Source organism: Microtus ochrogaster, chromosome 18 (assembly GCF_000317375.1).
Source record: "Microtus ochrogaster isolate Prairie Vole_2 chromosome 18, MicOch1.0, whole genome shotgun sequence".
NCBI lineage: Eukaryota > Metazoa > Chordata > Mammalia > Rodentia > Cricetidae > Microtus > Microtus ochrogaster.
The window spans coordinates 26,977,556-26,997,837 of record NC_022020.1 but is presented as its reverse complement, the minus strand read 5'-3'; the positions used below and the strand labels follow the sequence as shown (position 1 = coordinate 26,997,837).

Genomic DNA, 20,282 nt, shown 5'->3' with positions numbered 1-20,282 from the left:
GTGGATCTCTGAGTTTGAGTCCAGCAAGTTCTAGAACAGCCAGAGCTACTGAGAAACCGTCTCAAAAAAAAAAAGAAAAAAAAAAAAAGAGGCAGTGGTAGCACACCTTTAATCCCAGCACTAGGAAAGGTAGAGGCAGGGACGGGGGTACCTGTGATTTCGAGGTCAGCCTGCTCTACAAAGCAAGCTCTAGGAACAGAAACCAAGTCTTGAAAAACAAATAGATAAATAAATCTAAGCAAGGTGGTAGTGGAAATGAGCTGAGGCAGAAGGAGTTGAGGCAGTTGGAGACTAACCTGGGCTACATAATAAAAGACTCGCAAAACAAAAACAAAAGCCAAAGTAACAAAAAGGAGATCCCAAGGGTGAAAACACACTGAGGTCAGGGGCAGCAAGCAGTAAATGCTCCTTTGTAAATGGCTGCCATTGAATTGGAACTGCTGCCTCTCCTCCCTCTTCAAATGCATCTCCTGGATCGCTGATAAAAGGGGAGCCCAGAACTGAAGTCACTGTCTGGAGGTGATGAACTGCACTAGTACCAGGGCTGGCTGGAATGACTTATCAACATAGGCAGGCTGAATGGTTGTTAGAATCCGATGCTAGCAAAACAAATAAAAACAGGCAAACAAACAAACAAACAAAAACCACACACACACAAAAAACCAGAACGTTATTTCAGAGGAAACCACTGGCATTTTTGGAATGAGCTGTCAGTTGACTTGGGACAAATCTCTGGCACGTGCGTAGCCTACCAGCTGCCCAACTGTAAGAGCAAACGTGAGGGCTTCTACCTTCTAAGAAACAAATGTTTTGATTCCCCTGTCATCTTTCATTCTGTCTTCTCCCCCCCCCCCCAAAAAAAAAACAACCCAACATCAGCTCCAGGACTGCTGTTGAGTTAAAATCAGGTGTTAAACCCGCTTAGCACACCTCATCTTTGCTCATCAAGTTGTGGCTGAAGACTTTCTGTTCAAGTTGTCCACGTGCCAGGCTTTTGCCAATGTGTGGTGGTGCCTCCACCCATGACGCCTCTGCTTAACACATGCCCTAAAACCTTCCGTGGACTCACTGGTCAGCCCTCAGTTGCAATTCAAAACCACAGGCTGCTTTCTGAGACACTTCCTGCTACCCAAATTGAAATTTGCCACCCATGGGGCTAGGAAGATTTAAAAAAAAAAAAAAAAAACAACTTGCTTTGTGTGCAGGCTTGTTTTATGTCCACTTGGCACAGCTTAGAGTCACTTTATAGGCAAGAACCTCCATTGAGAGAAGACCTCTATAAGATCAGAGACCTGATTTTTTTCTAAACTAATAATAATTTTAAAAAATGATTGATGGGGGAGAAAACAGCCCATTGTGAATGGGGCCACAACGGGGCTGGTGGCCCTGGATTCTGCAAGAAAACAGGTTGAGCAAGCCATGACAAGCAAACCAACATAGCAGCCCACCTCCATGGCCTCTGCAGTGGCTCCTGCCTCCAGATTCCTGCCCTGGCTTCCCTCAGTGGACTGTGACTCAGGACATCTAAGTCAAATAAACCCTTTCCTCCCCAAGTTGCTTTTGTTATGGTGTTCCATCACAGCAATAGGAACCCAGACTAAGACTGAAGAGCCAAGTCTGGATTCCCAGAATCCATCTTTAAAAAGCCACACATCTGTAATCCCAGTGCTGGGGAGACAGAAACAGGAGGGGCCCTGGGCCATCTAGCTAAGCAGTGAGCTCCAGGTTCATTTCAGAGAGAGAGAGAGAGAGAGAGAGAGAGAGAGAGAGAGAGAGAGAGAGAGAGAGAGAGAGAGAGAGAGACTGTTTCAAAAACCAAAGTGAGAGGCTGGAGGACTGGCTTAGTGAGCAGTTAAATCTCCTGTTGCTCTTGCTGAGGACCCAGGTTCAATTCATATCATCCACATGGGAACTCACAACCACCTGTAACAGCACTCCAGGAACCCAGCACCCTATTCTGGCCTCCAAAGGTACCAGGCATGTACATGGTTTCCATACATACATGCAGGCAAAATAGTCACACACATAAGGAAAAAAAAATCTATTTCTTCTAAGGAGCTGGAAGAAGATACACAACAGTACGTCAGTTCTCCACACGCGTGTGCACGCCTCCCCATATCCATACAAGCGCCTCGTTTCCACGACCTCCAAGAGGGCTGACTTCTCTCTCAGAGCACTTGCCAGGGCTCTAACTGCGCTCATTCTGTCTGTCTCCTAAGACTGAGTGGGCTTCACAAGGGCAGAAAGGGGCATCTGTCCCCCCTGAGCCCCAACCACTGCAGAGAGCAGCACATAAGCAAATGGATTCTTCACAACTGCTGTCAGTGCCTCTCAGGCATTCTGATGGCACAGACCCTGGGGACGAAGGAGGGGGGCACTGGAGCTCCTCCCACTCCCCACCTTGGGCTGGGCATTCTCCTTCCTCAAGACAGGGTCAGAGTGGAGCCCTGTCTTCTGGTGAATTCTTTTACTGAAGGAAACAGGACAACATTCCTTTCCCCTACACCCTCCACAGACTGTTTAAAAAAGGAGTCATTTATTCTCATCTTTGTAATCCAGTAAGGACCATGGGTGAACACCAGCCAGAAATAGTGCCATTGTTTAGCTGTTTAAATGACAAGAAACAGGTTTCTAGGATCCTGATGGTGGAGAGGGGATTGGTCTCAAGGTAGAGAAACCTTGAAATTCAGCACAATTACTAGCCCTTCTGTTCACCAGGTACAGGACTTTTGGCCTCAATTTGTAGATCTGACAAATGGGAATAGTGATAAGGACACAGGAAAATCCCTAAGTTCTCCCTCCATGGCTTTGGGTGGAGGTTGAGGGTCCGCGGGAATAGTCTGTTCTAGCTCCACGGACTGAGTAATCTCTGAGACGTGAGTCCGAGCGGCGAGAAGGATTTTTACGCTAGGACACAATGACCTTGAGCAGTCCTAAAGGCTTGTGGCAGAGCCCCAGCCCCAAGCCAGACCTCACCCGTGGGCTGAGTCGTTCCATTGGTTCCTCCGACAACAGCCAAGCACAGCCCTATGATGGCGTAGGAGGAAAAAGATAGCCTCACAACCCATGAAGGCTAAACACCAGCAAGATGTACCTCGCCGGCACCAAAGCCACCCCTACTCCAGGCTCCAAGGAGACTACAGGCTTCCAGGTTACTGGGCGGAGCTGGGCCTGATGCTGGAGCGCCCAACTTCAGGAGTCAGGCCTAATGGAGGGGCTTCTCTTTTCACCGGCTTCTCTCCCCACCCCCCATCAAAGAACGGCTCTCCGGCCATTTCCATTCTCTGTGAGGCTCAAGAGTCCTGTTATTTAATACCGTGGCCACCCCAGCAGCATCCTGCCAAGGCCTGCTCCACCCATCCACCTGGCCAGTTCACCACTGCTCCCTTTTCTTTTTAGAAGGAACAATCGTGAAAACTGCCTTCTGCAACAAAAGGCACGGGGCCGCAAGATTACAAAGGCTAGCGTCTTCTTAGGACTGGAAAACGACAAGGGCGCGAGTAGTGAAAGGGGCACCTAGCCAGGGCAGCAGAGGGCGGGCGGAAGCCCGGGGCACTGCGGACATTACTCTGGGGCGGGAGAGAGGCGGGGTTGAGAGGTGAGGGCCAGGCCTCTGGCTGAGTGGACAGAATCGCCCCGGGGGGTATTGGAGCCGGAAGAGGCCTCGGCCCAGATACTGTCCACACCCAAGAAATGGGAGGAGGAGTGGTCTGCACTTAGAGAGCCAGATGCACTCAGCAACACCCACCCTACCCTTTTTTGAAATAGACAAAGACATTTTCTTAATTTTTGGCGAATGCGGCTGGAAGGTCCCTGCCCCCGACGTCCCCAGGCGCCACTGATCTTGAAAAGAAGGTTCCCAATAGGGGTCCTCTCGCTCCCCCTCCCCAACGCCTGCGGCGACAAGAGATATGCTGATCGAGGTGTGTCCTCCCCCACCCCGCTCTGGGCCCAGAATCCCGAGGCCGCAGCGCCCCCCACCCTCTAGTCTCACTGACGGTTCCTGCCCAAGCCCGCAGTGGCGTGAAGGTGGCCTTTACCTCCTCTTGCAGGCTGGGAGGAGGGTACAACCCACGCAGCTGAGCCAGCTGCAGCTGTCGCCGCCGCCCTCCATTCATTAAAAAGAAGAAAAAAAAAAGGAACAACAACCTCCACCCCTCTTTGTAAAAGAACGACGGCCCCTGGAGGAGCAACAACCGGCCCCAGCAATCACGGGTTAAGCTCTTTTCCGGCCCCCCATTCATAAAAAAAAAAAGAAAAAAAACGCAGCGCATGCGCGCACAGGGTCGCCTGTGCCCACCCATTCATAGAATCGCGGGCGGCGCGCGTGCGCAGTGGAGCTCTCTGCCCTCCCATTCATAAAAAAGCCATTTTCCCAGGCAAGGGTTGCAACATCGCCGCCGAGGCAGCGAGCTGAGCTGACAGCGGCGGAGCTTGCGCTGCAGGACTCAAGGAGCCTTACCGGCTCCTCTGACTGGCGTCTACGAGTGCAACAGCGACTGACCCATTTGGGTTCGGGGATTTACACAGACGTGGAGCGATGCTTGTGACTCTACAGCTCCTCAAAGTAAGTCCATAGCCGGTTTGGAGATCCGAAAGTATCCCCTCGGTACCGTGACGCGGTTCCCCTCGGGTTGGGGCCAATAGTACGCTATTTCTAGCCGCTTTGGTGTTTTTCCTCGGTCTGTGCCTCCTCGAGTCCCTGCGGTACGCCGCAGCTACCAGGCGCACCCGGCCGGCACGGCGCTAGGGGTGTTCGTTGCCTGGCACTGCCGTTGCCGACCCTAGGCATTGCCAAGTCGAGCTTCCGCGCCCTCTGTGACTCTGGAAACCTTGTTAGTGTTCGAGGAGTTTGCCTCTGGCCTGGCCTCTTTTCTTCTGCCACTACTCTCCTTGAACGCTGGAACCCGCAGCCCCGGGCTCGCTTTGGAGCAACCGGTTGGGACTTGGGGGCGCCCTAGGTTTGGGCGGCTCGCCCACCCCCGGGCTCCGTGCCCACGGTGCCAGCTCTGCCGTAGGTCTTCTCAGCCTTTCCTCAGGGGCCTATGCTCGACGTAGCTTTTTCTTTACCAGTTCCGAGTTGTGGCGGACTAGGTTTCCTCTCCTTATGCCTCTCCACTGGATGGTCAGCGTGGGGCCGGCCAAGGACTGACGCTTTTTTGCTCCCTCTCCTTGGCTAGGCGGTTCCAGACCGTCTGACCTTTGCTCGGCTGCCTCATTTTATGCTGTGCTACTGCCTTGTCTCTTCTTTCCCTAGCCTCTTCGGGGCCCGAGGCTCCTTGGCCACCCGGTGCCCCCGTATTCGCAGGCATCAATCTTTTCCAGGTCCCAGAGCCCCTGGGCCTCTCGCTAAGGCTGTGGTGGGGGCTGAAGGTGCGTTTACATAACGCCGGGCGTGTGGGAGCTGAAGGAAGAGGTTGCATGCGTAGGAGAGATAAGGTGCCCACTTTCCCTCCTTGTTGGTACCAGACTTGATAACAACACGGAGAATAGAGGATAGAGACGGTATGTTCTAAAAAATTTGGAGTCGCCGGGGCCACGGGGGAAAGGGGGAGGACGGACTTGGCCAACCCGGGCAGCTGGAGCTTGGCTCCATCACTGGGGCCACGACTGTGCCCAGTTTCCCCCTCAAAGCAGACGATCAAAAAGCATTTACAGTAGCTTCTCTTGGGCAAGAAGACGGTTTCTCAATTCTTTTGATTGGGGGCTGGGGGTTGTGGGCAGAGGAGGAGACTTGAAACAGAAAGATGCTTGCATGATCTGAAGAGCTAAGGGATGGCGTTCTAGGCGACATGGGCTGGAGGGAATTGCGTGAGGAGTAGAGGTGGAAAGCTGCTGGCTGGGCATCCATATTGTCAGGCCTGGCTCAGGGCAGAAGGCCTCCTACTGCGCAGGGAGGCTTCCTGGAACCCTGCGACGCTGCAAGGATTGCTTGGGGTCCTCAGATGCAATGCAATGGCAGTCTCTTTAATGTCACCAACCAGGGATGTGATTCTCCCCCATTTTGAGGGGGAGGCAAGGGAATCTGGGGAGGGCAGGAGCTCGGGCATATCCACTATGTAGGTGACCAGGGCTGCAGCCTTCGTGACAGGCCTCTACACCGCACAAAGCTGGAAGGTGAGACCTAGAGCAGTTGGGAAATAGGGCTTTATCAATCTCTTAATAAGTTCCGTCTGGCCCAAGGCCCTACTCAATATTGCGCTGCTGGATTTCACAATGTTTGGAGTTCTCCAGAATCTTCACACACATGGAGCACAAACATCTGAGATTTTCTGCTTCTAACCCCACTTTAGTTGCAGATCTGGTGGCGTCCGGCAAAGGAAAGGACTGTAGTTGCTCAGGCTTTCTCTGAAAGAAAAATTGCAGGGTTGACACCCCTGAGGTTACATTTTTTTTTTCTATTTCCAGTTCTTTGGGAGGGTCCCTTGGCTCCAGGAAAATCCTCCCCATCCTTGAGCAGGTGAACCATGTTGGTGGGCATTTAGATTGCTGCAGTCTTGGGTGTACAGCTAGGTGGAGGGGCTTTAATCTCTTGCTTATATCTCATCAGGAATTTAGAGCTGAGTTCAGGAGTCCCTTCTTCTGGGACATTCATGCCTTCTTTCTGGATCCCACAACCTTTTCCACATTTCCCTCTGAAATGGTAGCCTCACCACAGTTCAGGTTGGTGGGAGGAGACAACACAGACTGGATCCATTCAGGGCAGATGGCAGGCTGGGCATCCACCGTCCTTTTTGCCTGTCTCACGTTCCAGAGTTGGCAATTTGGAAATCACCCTTTGCCCAGTTCATGCGTCTTTTTCACTATCTTGCGAACTTAGCACTATATGTGCCCAGAGGTTTGGCTGACTTTCTAAAACAACAGAAAACAAATGAAGGCAAATAAGTGATCCAAAATCAAGGGAAGAGACAAAACCCAGCTAACACTTAAAGTGGCTTTTGAAGTGTCACTCAGGGTCATGCATAAGGACCTTAAATTCCACTCACCGTGGCAACTTCTGCCCTGTTTTGTTGGACTCCTATAACATTTTTAAATTAATTTGTTTTAGAGGCAGGATCTCATTATGTAGCCTGGCTGTCCTGGAACTTGTTCTGTTGGCCAGGCCGGCCTCGAACTCAAAAAGAGCCACCTGCATTTGCCTCCCAGGTGTTGGGATTAAAGACTGTGTAGCTGTGCCCACTAACATTTTCCCTAAACCACTCGATCTATTAGGACATTTGGAGAGTAGACGGAACAGGTTTGTTGTTGGCTGGCTAGCTGGCTTGCTGGTTTTGAATGAAACAGGGTTTTTTTTCCTGTAGACGCTAGCCGTGAACTCTTAAGTTTTTAATTGTTGTGTATGTAAATCATGTGCGTGCACGCACACTTCCACGTGAACGCAGTTGCCCACAGAAGTCCCGCATTGGGTGCCCATGGAGCTATAGTCACAGGCTAACGTCGGAACAGCTGTCTAAAGCTGGCGCTGGAAACTCAACTCGGGTCCTCTGAAAGACCAGTCTGTGTGTGCTCTTAACCCTTAGCCATCTCTCCAGCCCCATAAACGTGGCTTCCTTTTTTTTTTTTTTTTTTTTTTTTTTTGAGACGGGGTTTGTCTGGGCTGCCCTGTAACTTGATTGTATAGACCAACACAGACTGGTCTCGAACTCAAAGAGATCCACCTGCCTCTGCCTTCCCAGTGCTGGGATTAAAGGTATGCACCACCAACTGTCAACTTTGAGGTTCTTAATTTCCCTGCCTCTGCTAGGTTTGCAAATGCAAACCTTGCCAAGCAACGACAGGGCTTTTGTTTGTTGAGACAAGGTCTTGACTGGCCTGAAACTCCCTGTGTACACAAGCTGGCTTCCAACTTGGATCAATCCTCCTGCCTCTGCCTCCGGAGTGTTGACATTACAGGCAGGCTCCATCATACCCGATTTACAACAGTGTTTTTAAATAACACAGTGAATCGTGGCAATTAATTTTTGTAAGGAGACATCGACTAATCCTGCAGACGAGGGCTGGTAAGCATGGGTCTTGGTGAACAAACTTCTCAAACTTCTCCAAGAACCCGAGAGACCAGGGACAGCCAGTAGTAGGGCTGCTAAGCGCCAGGCTCGACTTTGGTAAGCTCGCTGTTAATCTTGTGCTCTTAGGAGGAGGGTCTGGTTTTAAAGACCCTTTGAATAAAAGGCACAGGAAGTACAGGGTGCTGCGTGATTTAAAAGGTGGGGGTACTGTTGGCTCTCACTGCAGATCTGGGCAGCTGACTAGGTTGGGGAATGTGTCCACGACCTGTGGCCAAGCTTAAGAGGCCCCACTGTTCAGTTGTGATGGGGGCTGATCTTTCCAAGGAAGGGCCTCTAGTCGGTGGAGGAAGTGGGGAAGCACAGAGAGCCACAGATGTTCTAGGTCTAGCCGAGGAGGGAAGGGGGCCCTGGGGCAGGTGGCCAGTTGCAGGGGTGTATTTTTCCTTGTCAGTCTGTTTCTGGCTGGGAAAGGGGGAAGTCATTTCCTGTTAAATTCCCAAGAGGAAGCTAAAAATCTATTGTCAGTTTTGTTTCTTGGTGGAGGGTTAGGGAGACATTAAGATCATGTTGATGACGTCTAAAAAGAAGCCTTCCCGGGGGTTGGGAGTCTGCAGGCTTCTGGTCACATTCTACACTTTGACCTGGCCCGTTCAAATGTGTGGTGCTGCTGGTTAGCAGGCCCCATCTGTTCTGTTTCCCTCCTTTGTGACTTGGCATCTGATCCCTCGTAATGGGCTACTGGGCAGACAAGTATATGGGTATACACACAGCAAAGCGCAGAAGCTTGAAGCTGGTTAAAATTGCTCAGATACAAGGGAAGGAAAAGGGGGCTGAAAACCGGTGATTTGACAAAGGATGGAGGGGCACTGTTTCCTTTGGTGATCCCTGACATGGCCAGCTGTGAGCTCTCTAGTGCTAGTGAAGTAGGGAGTGGGTAAGGGTGTGCCCTCAAACAAATTGAGTCGCCCAGAGACTTTCTGCTTCCTTCCTATGGGCTTCACAAATTGGCTTCCCCCATAAGACCCAGGGGGAAGTCCCTGGCTTTCCCTACCCCCCCTTCCCTTAAGGGTCTTAAAAGCAATAAGTCATCATCTGGCTATAGCTTAATTAACTAAACTGGGTTAGCAACACAAAGGACCAGGCAGTGGTGTTGCCGAGAGGTAGGCAGGCTCTCTGGCAGCCTTCTGTGGAGAGCCCACTAAGACTGAATGGACAGCACAGAAACTGCCCATTCATTGCAACGGAGCTTCTTGCCAGGCTGTCATTCACTGACTTGTAGATTTTAAAGTACAACCAGCAGGTTTTCCCACTATTCCCCAGCTTCCCTTCGTAGGGGAAATCAAGGTAAGGGTGGCCAGGGGCTTTGGACGTTTAACTTTGCCTCTTGATTCTTTTCATGCAGCCTGTGTCCAGTTCCCTCCCCGCAGGTACAAGTGACAGTGAGGGTCAAGACAGGCAGCTCCGGGCCGCCAGACCCAGCAGCAGCAGATCTAGGGACTGTGGTGGGAAGGAGGTGGGATGGGTAGCTTGCTGAACCATCAGCCTCACCATCTCCTTGCTCCTGGCCTCTCCCCTTCCTTCCCCTTCCCTCTGTACCTGCACTCTATCATCAGAGATGCCCCAGGAACCCCAGAGTTGAGCTTGTTAGGGAGGGAATCCCTGTCACACCAGGATTTCCTTTTCTTTAAGGTCTGTTACAGTGAAATTCTGTAAGGGAAATCCATGGGGTAGAGATGAAAACCCTTAGAGAAGGAGGGACAAAGTGACAGGAACTATCTGGAGTTATTTATCTGCTACTGAACCTCTCCCCACCCCCCACTCTACCACAGCTGGTGGCTAATGGGGCGGAGTTGGGCTGCTGAAGGGCCTGTGGCCAGGAAGATGATTGGTACTTGTATACTTCTTCATGGGTCCCTGTGGATGGGGAAAGCGTCCTCAAATCATTGCCAGGTAGGGTTCCATGTCTGTTTTGGTCACAGTGGTCTGTGTTAGAGAGGAGTCCTGTTGTGAACACATGCCTCTTGCTCTACCTCTGTGATCCTTTGTGCTTTCAAGTGCCCCCCCCCCCGCGCCCGTGTGTGTATGTGGGGGTGGGAGTCGGTATGCATGTATATACTTACACTACATGCATGTATACTACACGCACGTTCATGGGGACCAGGAGAGGTCGTCATCGGATTTCCCCATACGAATGATTTGTGAGCCATTGTGTGGGTGTTGGAGGCTAAACCTGCAAGAACAGGGAGTGCTCTTAGTGAGGAAGCTGTTTCTCCAGTCCCTTTGCCTTACCAATGGAGATGGGCATGGGGTCTTTCATTGAACTGATGGCGTGACTGGCCAGTGAGCTGTGGGGATCCTCCTGTCCCCACTTCCCCTACCCTGGGGTTACAAATGTGACAGCTGTGCTTTGGGGATCAGAACCTAGGTCCTCCTGCTTGTGAGGCAAACACTGTGCTGACCAGCCATCTCCCCAGCCCTGCGCTTCAATTTCTGTCTCCAGAATGGGAGCGCTTCCCTAAGGTGTTGGTGCAGCAGAGAGCCTGGCACCAAGAAGTGTTCTTTAAGTATCAGTCACTTGTAGTAACTAGCTATTATTATTGCTGCTGTTGTTGTTGTTGGGGGGGGGGTGAAAGAAAGTTCCTTATGCTAATCATCCAACTGTGAGGTACTTCCTAGGCTAAGTGCAGGGTTGGCCTCACTTCCATCCGGAATCTTCCAAATTGACCATCAAGCTCTTTCCAGCAGCTTACTGAGGCAAAGCCTCCTGTCCCATTTATATTATATAAATCTCTTCCTTCCTTGGAGGAGAAGCAGAGGGTACCTATTAAAGTGCTCTTAACCCCTGCAAGGATGTGCAAACTGAGGGGTAGAACTGTCTGGGGTGGAGACTGATCTTGGAAATGGAACTCAGACTTAGGGTTTTTTTTTTTTCTGGGCAGGGAATAGACCTGGAATTGTGCTGAGGGGTTACCATACAGGCAGTTTAGGAACTTGTTTTTCTTTTTCAGCCATGGCAATTCAGCAGAAGCTCGCGAGGTCCGGGGCAGGCCTAAGCAAGTGGGAGCACTGGCGCTCTGAGATGGTGCCTGGAAGGGAGATGCCTTTTTAGACATGGCTTCTGGAACCAAACGTCAGCTGTGCGTGTGTCCTGAGAGAGCTGAGTCATTGGGGGCCGAGATCCTTACTCTCTAGGCTGGCCTCATTTACTAGCCCAGATGTTGACAGCTGCCTCTGGAGGGTGATGGGGCAGTAGCCTCACTGCCTCCGGTGGCTGCTCCAAACTAGCTTGCTGATGGGGCTTTTGCATGATTTGGAGAGTCTGCTTGCTGGCTCCCAGGCCTGCTAAACATCCTTGAAAGTTGCCTAATGCTTTTTGCTTCATCTGCAAGAAATGCAGCTGTTTTTAGAGTCTCGGTAGTCTGCTTGGCAAAATAGAGTGTGCAGTCAGTTCGCCTCTCTGCTTTAGAGTACCTCTCCTTTCTCTAGGCCTTGGTCAGCCCTGCACTTGGTCTTGAGATAAAACCCTAGCTACAGGAGTTAATACGTAGCTACGTGAAACTTCCACAGGCAATTTGTTGGCAAGTAGGGCTTTCTGAAATTGGGCTCATACTGTCATTGTCCACTGAGGAAGGTTCTGGCTGAGACACTCCCTTGGCTAGCACCGGTAAGTCTTATCTGTGACACTTTATATTATGCCAATGTAACGATGTTTCCTTTAACCAAAGACCCCAGAACTGGAAGTTGGGGCTTCTAACTAGACTGGTCGGGTGACTCCAAACTCGACATTCTTCTAGAGGCAAGGCCTTGGGAACCTCTTGGAACAAATTTACTAGCTGAAAGGTAGTGTTAGAGAGAAGATGCTCTCCAGGATGTGTCTATACGGCCTTGGCCTCAGCAGTTCACCTGAAGCTGCCTTGACAGGGACCATTCTTTGGAAGGCCTGCCATCTGGTTGAAACAAACTAACTCAAAGGTGAGCTGAACTGCCTGCCCGTGGTGGCTCTTTCCTTTAATTGTAGCAATTGGGAAGCTAAGGAATAAAGGCTTCGGATATTAAGTAAGTTTCAGGTCAGCCTAAGATGAAATGTGAAATCATGCCTCAAAAAAAATTTTTTTTTTTTTTTTTTAAAAAAATGTTGTGATTTCACTGAAAAGAACATTGTGGCCCCTGCCACTATGTAGACTTTATCCAAGACAGACAGGGAAATAGTGTAGACAATAGTTTGAATGGGAACTTTCTGGTGACTGACCCTACTCGGAAAGATGTGATGTATTTTACATTTAGCAGCATAGATGTTGCGCAGACTAATGCTGTGGATATCCTTCTTTTTCTCCCTTTCACGAACTTTCTATTTAGAGCTAGCTGTTTATTTCATGCGGGACTAGAAGCATCCAAGAAAACGCTTCAGCTATTTGTAACCAAACCCTTGTCTCCAAGCCGGGGCAAGCATAGTTGTGAGTCCCATCAGCCTCCTCCCGCCACCATGGCAAACACTTCACCATACAGGGAGCCAAGTGTCACTCTCCTGTGATACTGAGGTGGACTTAACAGTCCCAGCAAGGGGGGGTAAGCGGAACTAGAAACCTACTTCGCATCCCCTTGGCAACACCTTTGATGCAAGATAAACTTAGTTGAGAGACAGGAGCTGTCATTAGCATCTTGAGAAGGCATTTACAGAAACACCACCCTTAACAGACACTCCTCAGTGTGTGCTGTCTTAATGAGGGCTCCTCTGCCCCTGCTCCGTCTTTCCCTCCCCCAGTCCCTTGAAGTTCTTTGTGGAATCTTCCCAGAGTGTATTCTCTTCCTTTGGATTCCAAATTGTCTCCTTTGAACAGAGGTCTTGGCCTTCTGCTGCTATTTCTTTAAATTGATCTCCCGTCCGAATTCCAAACGTAAAGGTCAGCAGGCAAGGAAATGGCACTTCTAATAGAAAACAATGTGCACTTTCTAAATTTGAACCAAGCCGTTTCCGCTCTTTGATTTAAGTGACTTCCTGGGTTTCCGTGTCAGGCGCTGCCGTTGAATCTCTGGCCGGATGCCAACTTAAAATTGCACTCTCTCAGTGAAATTAGAAACTGATCCAGGGTTGCCTTAGCTATTCTAGTAAATAGCATTTAGTCTGAATGTTCGGCTCAGCACTTGGAAATGGGTGATGTGAGTGCCCCTTGAGAGGATTTCCCATGCAAGTTGTCGGGAGCTCACCTACCCAGGGCTTATCTACTGCTGGAGGTTGCTGTTCTTGGAAGCGGGAGTAATAGGTTGATGTCCTGGATGAGCAGGCGTCAGATGCAGCCCTTCTCTACTTTTCTTTATCCAGCTGATGAACTCGAGGGAGCACACAGGAACTGTTTATTGACCATGTACACAGTCCTCAGTGCCCAGGATGGTTCCTCCAGGACTGCTTATGTAGGACGTCAAAGTGGTTGTATTTTGAGGTAGTGACGAATTATTTAGTGCTTTCTGTGTGCCTGGCTGTGTGCAGGTATCAGGTGTGCGTTTTCTCCCTTAATCCTTGCAAGAACCCCTTTTTACAGCCCCAAAATTAAGGTATAATCCTAATGCTTACTACTACAGAGGCAGGCAGATCTCCATGAGTTCAAAGCCAGCCCAGGACTACACAGTGAGACCCTTCACCTGCCACGATCCCCCCTTCCACCACCAACACACACACACACTCGGGAGTGAGATGGCTCAGTTGGTACAGGTTCACAAGACTAGGGACCTATGATCAATCATTTTCACACATGAAGGTGGAAGAAGAGAGAACTGATTGTTCCCTCAGAAGTTTTGTCCCCTGACCTACACATACATTAAAAATAATTTTAAGCTGGGCAGTGGTGGCGCTCGCCTTTAATCCCAGCAAGGCCAGACAGATCTCGGTAAGTTCAAGGCCAGCCTGGTCTACAAGAGCTAATTCCAGGACAGGCACCAGAGCTACACAGAGAAACTCTGTCTCAAAAAAACCCAATAAATAATTAATAATTTTAAAAGAAGTTGTAACTTGTTCACAATCAACACCTAGGCCTAAAGTGTTCTGTTGTTTTGTGTTCTGTTGTTTTAAGACAGGCTCTCGCTCTGTAGATCAGGCTAGTCTCAAATTCACAGCTGTCTCCCTGTTTCCACTTTCACAGATTCTGGGATCATAGGCATATGCCACCATGCCTGGCTGACCCACCCTTTACCCCACCTGGTGATGCTGGTAACCAAAGCCAGAACCTGTGATGCGTGCTAGGAAAGCTGTCTTCCACCAAGTTGTACCTCAGCCTAAGAAATGTTACTTCTACCAGTATTTTTTCTCATTATTGACAATTTAAGCCTTGGGAATTACTAGGAAGTTCATTGAAGAAATTTGGTTCCCATTTCATTTTAGACTCCCAAGGCCTGATAGAAGGTTGAGGGGAGAGTATTAACAGGCCATGTATTGATGCTGGGAATCCATTTTCTTTTTTTTCCTTCCTCTCTCTCAGGGCCCCTAGAAGCCTGTCCATTGGTGCAGTCCAGGACCGTCAGCCTCATGGAGCGCCCGGTCCCACAGAGTACTGTCCCTTTGACTCCCAGCTCCGCCATGGTGCAGCCTCTCCTTGACAGCCGAGTGCCCCACAGCCGGCTCCAACACCCACTTACCATCTTACCCATCGACCAGATGAAGACCAGTCATGTGGAGAATGACTACATAGACAACCCTAGCCTGGCCCCCACCTTGGGTCCCAAGAGGACCCGGGGTGGGATCCCAGAGCTGGCCCCTACGCCTGCCCGCTGTGACCAGGATGTCACTCACCACTGGATCTCCTTCAGCGGTCGACCCAGCTCTGTCAGCAGTAGCAGCAGCACCTCCTCAGACCAGAGGCTCCTCGACCATATGGCTCCACCACCAGTAGCTGAGCAGGCTTCACCCAGGGCCGTGCGCCTCCAGCCCAAGGTGGTCCACTGTAAGCCGCTGGACCTCAAGGGCCCAGCAGCTCCGCCAGAGCTAGACAAGCACTTCTTGCTGTGTGAGGCCTGTGGGAAGTGTAAATGCAAGGAATGTGCGGCCCCTCGGACGTTGCCCTCCTGCTGGGTCTGCAACCAGGAGTGCCTGTGCTCGGCCCAGACCCTGGTCAACTATGGTACATGTATGTGCTTGGTGCAGGGCATCTTCTACCACTGCACCAATGAGGATGATGAGGGCTCCTGCGCTGACCATCCCTGCTCCTGCTCCCGCTCCAACTGCTGCGCCCGCTGGTCCTTCATGGGTGCCCTCTCTCTGGTGCTGCCCTGTCTGCTGTGCTACCTGCCGGCCACAGGCTGTGTCAAGCTGGCCCAGCGCGGCTATGACCGTCTGAGACGCCCTGGTTGCCGCTGCAAGCACACGAACAGCGTCATCTGCAAGGCAGCCAGTGGCGACACCAAGGTCAGCAGGTCTGACAAGCCTTTCTGACACTTTGGATGAAAACTCGGCACTGCCCTTGGAAATATGGTCCCTCCTGCCAGTCTCCTGAGGCTGACCGTACTCATCTGTCCTCTCCTAAACCCTAGATTGAGAACAAACAGGCAGAGACCACTACCACCCAGCCTAGAGTCCCCAGAAGGATGAAGATGTACTCTGGGGTTTTCGTGTTCTTGAAACTTTCATGTCAAGCAACAGTGACAGCATCGGGGTGTGGTGGTTTTGGATGTGATTTCTTCCCATTTCAGAAGATGTGGACACAATCTGGAAGTTTGGCCCCTCGGTGGCCTTCCCAGCCCCTCAGTCTCTCCCTTCCACTTCGTCATTGTCTTCTGGCTCCTGCTGGAGCCTCCTAGCTGGGAGGAACAGCTCACGGAAGGTGGGATACCTCAAGGAAGACCCTCAGAGCCTTGACTTCTTTCTGCCTTTCCTTCCTCTGTCCGTTCCTGTCGGCCTTGGCCTCTTGGGAAGGTGCACCGTAGCAATTCCTGCTGTATGTACTTGACAGTTGAGAACAGAATCACCCTGGAGCCGCAGGAGCCGCTGGGCAGTGTGTTCCTCCTAGCTTCAGTCACTAACTTGGGGGTGTTCACTCATCACACCGTCCTCTGCTTGTTAACTGAGTCACAGACTGGCCTGCCTGCTCTGTGTCCCGACCTCTCTCTACTCAGATTCTTTGCAGAAACTCACTGAGCTAAGAGGGCCCTGGGTGACGCAAGTGAGACCAAATAATCATTTTGCCAATGAGTCTGAGGCTGTGGTCTCTGGATCCAGTCACGATGTTTTTATATGTTTAATTAAACTAGATGCTAATGGTGTTTAAACAATAATAATACAACAACTTGCTTCTTTTTGGGCCACCCCCAGGAAGGGCTGATTTAAAATCTGGGGGCAAACAACCTCAAGGAGCATAATTCCCCTGCCCATCAGGAATGGCAGAGAAGAGGCCGCACCTCCCATTGGCAGAATGACAGTTGAGCCGAGCTGGGTTTGGGTTTTCTTCTGATTCTGCTGCTTGCTGTCATAGCCTTTGTGTATAGTGATGTGTCTGTCTTTAATGTAAATAGAGAGAGGATGAACAGAGTCTATTTTAGTGTTAGGAGGCCCCGGTGGGGAAGTCAGAGGAGCCCAGAGTGTGGGTGGGGAGCAGTTCTCTGGAGGGGGCGACTGGATTTGAGCCCCCACTTTTGTGCGCAGCACAACCCCCACCCCTCCCGATAGCCCCCAAAGACGTAGCAACTCTTTCTCTCACGGTGCTAAAGGACCCAGAAAGTGCAGCACGTCCAGTGGGTAGGTACTTGTTGCATGCAAAAAGCTATAGTGTCTCTGGTCCTTGCCCCCAGTCTTTGTGTGGGGTTTTTGCTTTGTGTGGTATTTTGTCCCTGTCCCTGCCTCTTGATGATGTGAGAAATGGTCTGGGTCAGAAGAGATGCCCCAGGTGAAATTGGGAAAGCATTAGGCAGAAATCATGTGTGGCATCTCTGGCTCTTCCATGTGGGACCGGAGCTGCCCCCAGGAAGGAGGCGAGCAGGCAGGTAGCTATGAGTGGCTTGTACCTAATGCTCTTTCTCAAGGATTCACCCCCACCCCTACCTTGGAAACTAGTAGTAACACCTTATGATTTAGAATAAGTTAACTGTAACCATAGGTATTTATTGGTTGGAAGAAGGGAGGGTTTTATTTTCAGCTTTATTTATGTAACATTTACTGGCTTGTAAAAGGCAAGTATAAAATACTGCATCTTCATTCTCTATGGCTAACCCGTATGCTGCCCTTGCCACAGTTGCTTGCAGTGTTCTTGCACAGACCGGAAGGAAAGATAGAAACACATTCAGCCAACCACTTAACACTAATTGAATGTATTAGAAGCTTACTGAAGGGGCTGTGGATGTTTTCCTCAGATGAGGTATGTGGAGGGAAGCCCCCAAAATGGTAGCGCACACGAGCACCCTTCCAGAAAAACCTGGAAGCTTTGTCCAGGGTCCCTCCCCCAATCTGTCTCCACAGGATAGCTAACCCAGTGGCAAGTTGCACTTTGGTGATCTTGGTCTGTACACCTCTGGACAGTTGAGTTACACACCGTGTATGCACACATGCACGTGTTACACTTACATACATACTGACCCTCTACCACACAGACCCTGTTTCCTGGCAACCCCTCTCGAGCCCTTACTTTGTGTACATAGCTGTAAACACGGATTTTTATGGGTTTTGGTTTGCCTTTTTATTTCCACACCCCCCTCTTGTTTGGGCTTGTGAAGGATGTCTACAAAACTCCCCCTCCCCCCAGGAGTTTGCCTTGGGGCCCACTTGCTTGGTGGTAAAGGGAAGGGGTGAGGGGAACAGCCTTGATTTCCTCAGCTCTGTTGTTTTTTAGTTTTTGTTTCATTTCTCTGCAAACACCTACAAGCGGGAAAGAACACAGAACAGAAAAGTGGTAGTGTACCTGTAGAGTCCCCACCCCTTCCCAGGAGTACAGGCTCTTGCAAACACTAAACATTTCTGTAGCTGCTTCAGCCTGGTGACTTGCTGTCATTAGCAGGTTGTTTGGCTGGGTCCTAGCTCTTCAAAAGTTCTAGCTGGTTCCCATTTCTAGACCTGGGATTGGGTGGCAGTTGAGGATGGCATGTAAGATATTTCCTAAGAAGTACCTTGGCTATTTGGTTTGTGCATTGTGGGGAAAGACCAGCCTTCCTGTGAGCACACTGGGGTCTCGGGCTAGGCTAGCAAAGCCTTCCATGGTACAGTCAAGGCTCCTGAAGCCAATAGGAAGGCAACAAAGAACAGTCCTCGGTGTTTGCCTTGGGTACTTCACAGACACAGGAGGTGGGTTTGTTGAGGTCGGGCAGGCTGCATTGGTGGGGCCCACCTGGATCACAACCCCAAAGGAGCAACACATGCAAACTTGGTCTGGGCTGAAACCCAGGTCATCACTTTGAAGCAGCCTGGTCTCCAGAAATGTCTGAGGTGTGTGGGCAGCACAGATTTGCACTGTACAACTTACTAGACCATTCGAGGCATCTCCAGGCTCCCGGTTCTTGCCTTCGAGTAGTTCACGCCCTCCCTGCTCTGTAAGGTGAGCGTCCATCCTGCGTTTCCATTTCTGCTGTGGGTGACTCTGCCGCTTGCGTTCTCTTGCTGTCCCGTGGTTGCTTTCACCTCTGCAGCAGTAGAGCTGCTCCCCATTGCCCACTCCACCACGTTCATGTTTCATTTCCCCCCTCACTGTAGCCCCTTTCACCCCACCACAAAAGTCACCACAGAAGGTTTCCTTTGTAAAAAATATTTATTTTGAAGCTCTATTTTAATAGTATTTATTTTAGAAAGTCTACTATTGTAAGAGTTCTTCTGTTTGTGAAGAAAAAACAAGTTACAAACTGAATGTACTGATCTAGAAGATATCTATAAATATATATTGTTAAATATACACGTGATGGCCATTCTCTTGTGTCTTCCATTGCCTGACATCCTCCCTCAGCAGAAGCTCCGTGCTCCGTCAGGGCTCTTACGCCACAGGAACACGTGCTGCCAGATGCTGCGTGATGCAAAAATCTTTCCTGGGTCACCTGTTCGCACAGGGTGTCGGGTTTGGGTTTTCTTCCTATATCTTGAGATAGTCAAGATAACCCTTTAGCCCAGGTTAGCATTGAAAGTGTGTGATTAGGCCAGGTAGTGGAGGCGGGGCAATCTGAGTTCCAGGACAGCCAGGGCTACACAGAAAAACCCTGCCTTATAGGGCTGGAGAGATGGCTCAGTGGTTAAGAGCATTGCCTGCTCTTCCAAAGGTCCTGAGTTCAATTCCCAGCAATCACGTGGTGGCTCACAACTATCTGGTTTGGTACCCTCTTCTGGCCTGCAGACACACACACAGAATATTGTATACATAATAAATAAAGTCTTAAAAAACCCTGCCTTATAATACTGCCCCCCACACACAAAAAAAAAGGTCATCATGTCTGGCCATTGTGTGTCAGTAATATAAATGGACAAGAAGCTTCAGAACTAGGAAAAGCTAAGGGTGTGGGCGGGGGGCAAGTTTTGGTCCCAGTGCTCCACTAATGAGACCTCAAACAAGGTCTTTTGACTTCTAAGGCCTCCTGTCCACAGAATGGCTTATTTTTATCCTTTGGTGCCTTGTCACTCGGATCTGCCTGTCTCTGCCTCCTGAGTGCTGGGACCTCAGGAATGGTGACATGCCTTGCCTTGGTGTTTTTTCTTGGTCACAATGATGACATTTAGGATTCTTGGTAAAATCCAATCCTGTTCGTCATTGAGGCTTTGGGACATATGTCAAGGATCTCCTAGTCATTGCCCAAAGGACACATTGTGCAGTGTGACCCTATCTACAGTAGGACTTGAATAAAGATAATCTCAAATTCTGTTTCCTAACCATGTGACCTGTCTCACCTCTACAGAAGTAACCCTCTGGTTCCCAGTAGTGTCTCACATCTTGACTCCTCAGAGTCCCTCATAATTGGTTGGTTGGTTTTATGTTGGGTCGGGTTTTAGAAGTTAATAACAAAGACACCAATTGAAGTTACATTCTTAAAGACCTACCCACCCAAATGGCCTTTGGGGAAAGGTGAAGCTGAGTCTCCAGTCGTAGACTATCCTCCATCTGGCTTTGGCCCTCCTTAGTTCCCAGGTACAAATGGCTTTGGGGTGACCCCAGAGGTTATTCGCTGCATTACTTTTTGCCTGATGCTATTGGCTTCGGGATGCAGAAATGGGTGTTAGGTGGAATTGCTACTCATACAGAAAGTAAAAATGTAAATTGAAGCCTCTGCAGCTGTACTTGGGGCAGCACTGCATGGAGGAGCTGGAAAGTGTCCCAGTGACCAAATATA

General features: G+C 50.2%; 1 protein-coding gene and 1 long non-coding RNA gene across 3 annotated transcripts in view; one reads left to right on the top strand and one right to left on the bottom strand.

The window, feature by feature from the left end:
- LOC113457100 overlaps positions 1-4,233 on the bottom strand; it is a 93,119-nt gene extending 88,886 nt beyond the window's left edge. For both annotated transcript variants that reach the window (XR_003377731.1, XR_003377732.1), the window contains exon 1: positions 4,041-4,233. This is a non-coding gene — a long non-coding RNA (uncharacterized LOC113457100). The remainder of the gene's footprint in view (positions 1-4,040) is intronic.
- Positions 4,234-4,404: 171 nt separating this feature from the next.
- Positions 4,405-18,862, top strand: Spry4 (sprouty RTK signaling antagonist 4). The gene is made up of 2 exons (XM_005356024.2): positions 4,405-4,567; positions 14,477-18,862. The coding sequence occupies exon 2, from the start codon at positions 14,524-14,526 to the stop codon at positions 15,424-15,426; it is 903 nt and encodes a 300-aa protein (XP_005356081.1). The 5' UTR covers positions 4,405-4,567; positions 14,477-14,523; the 3' UTR covers positions 15,427-18,862.
- Positions 18,863-20,282: the final 1,420 nt, after the last annotated feature.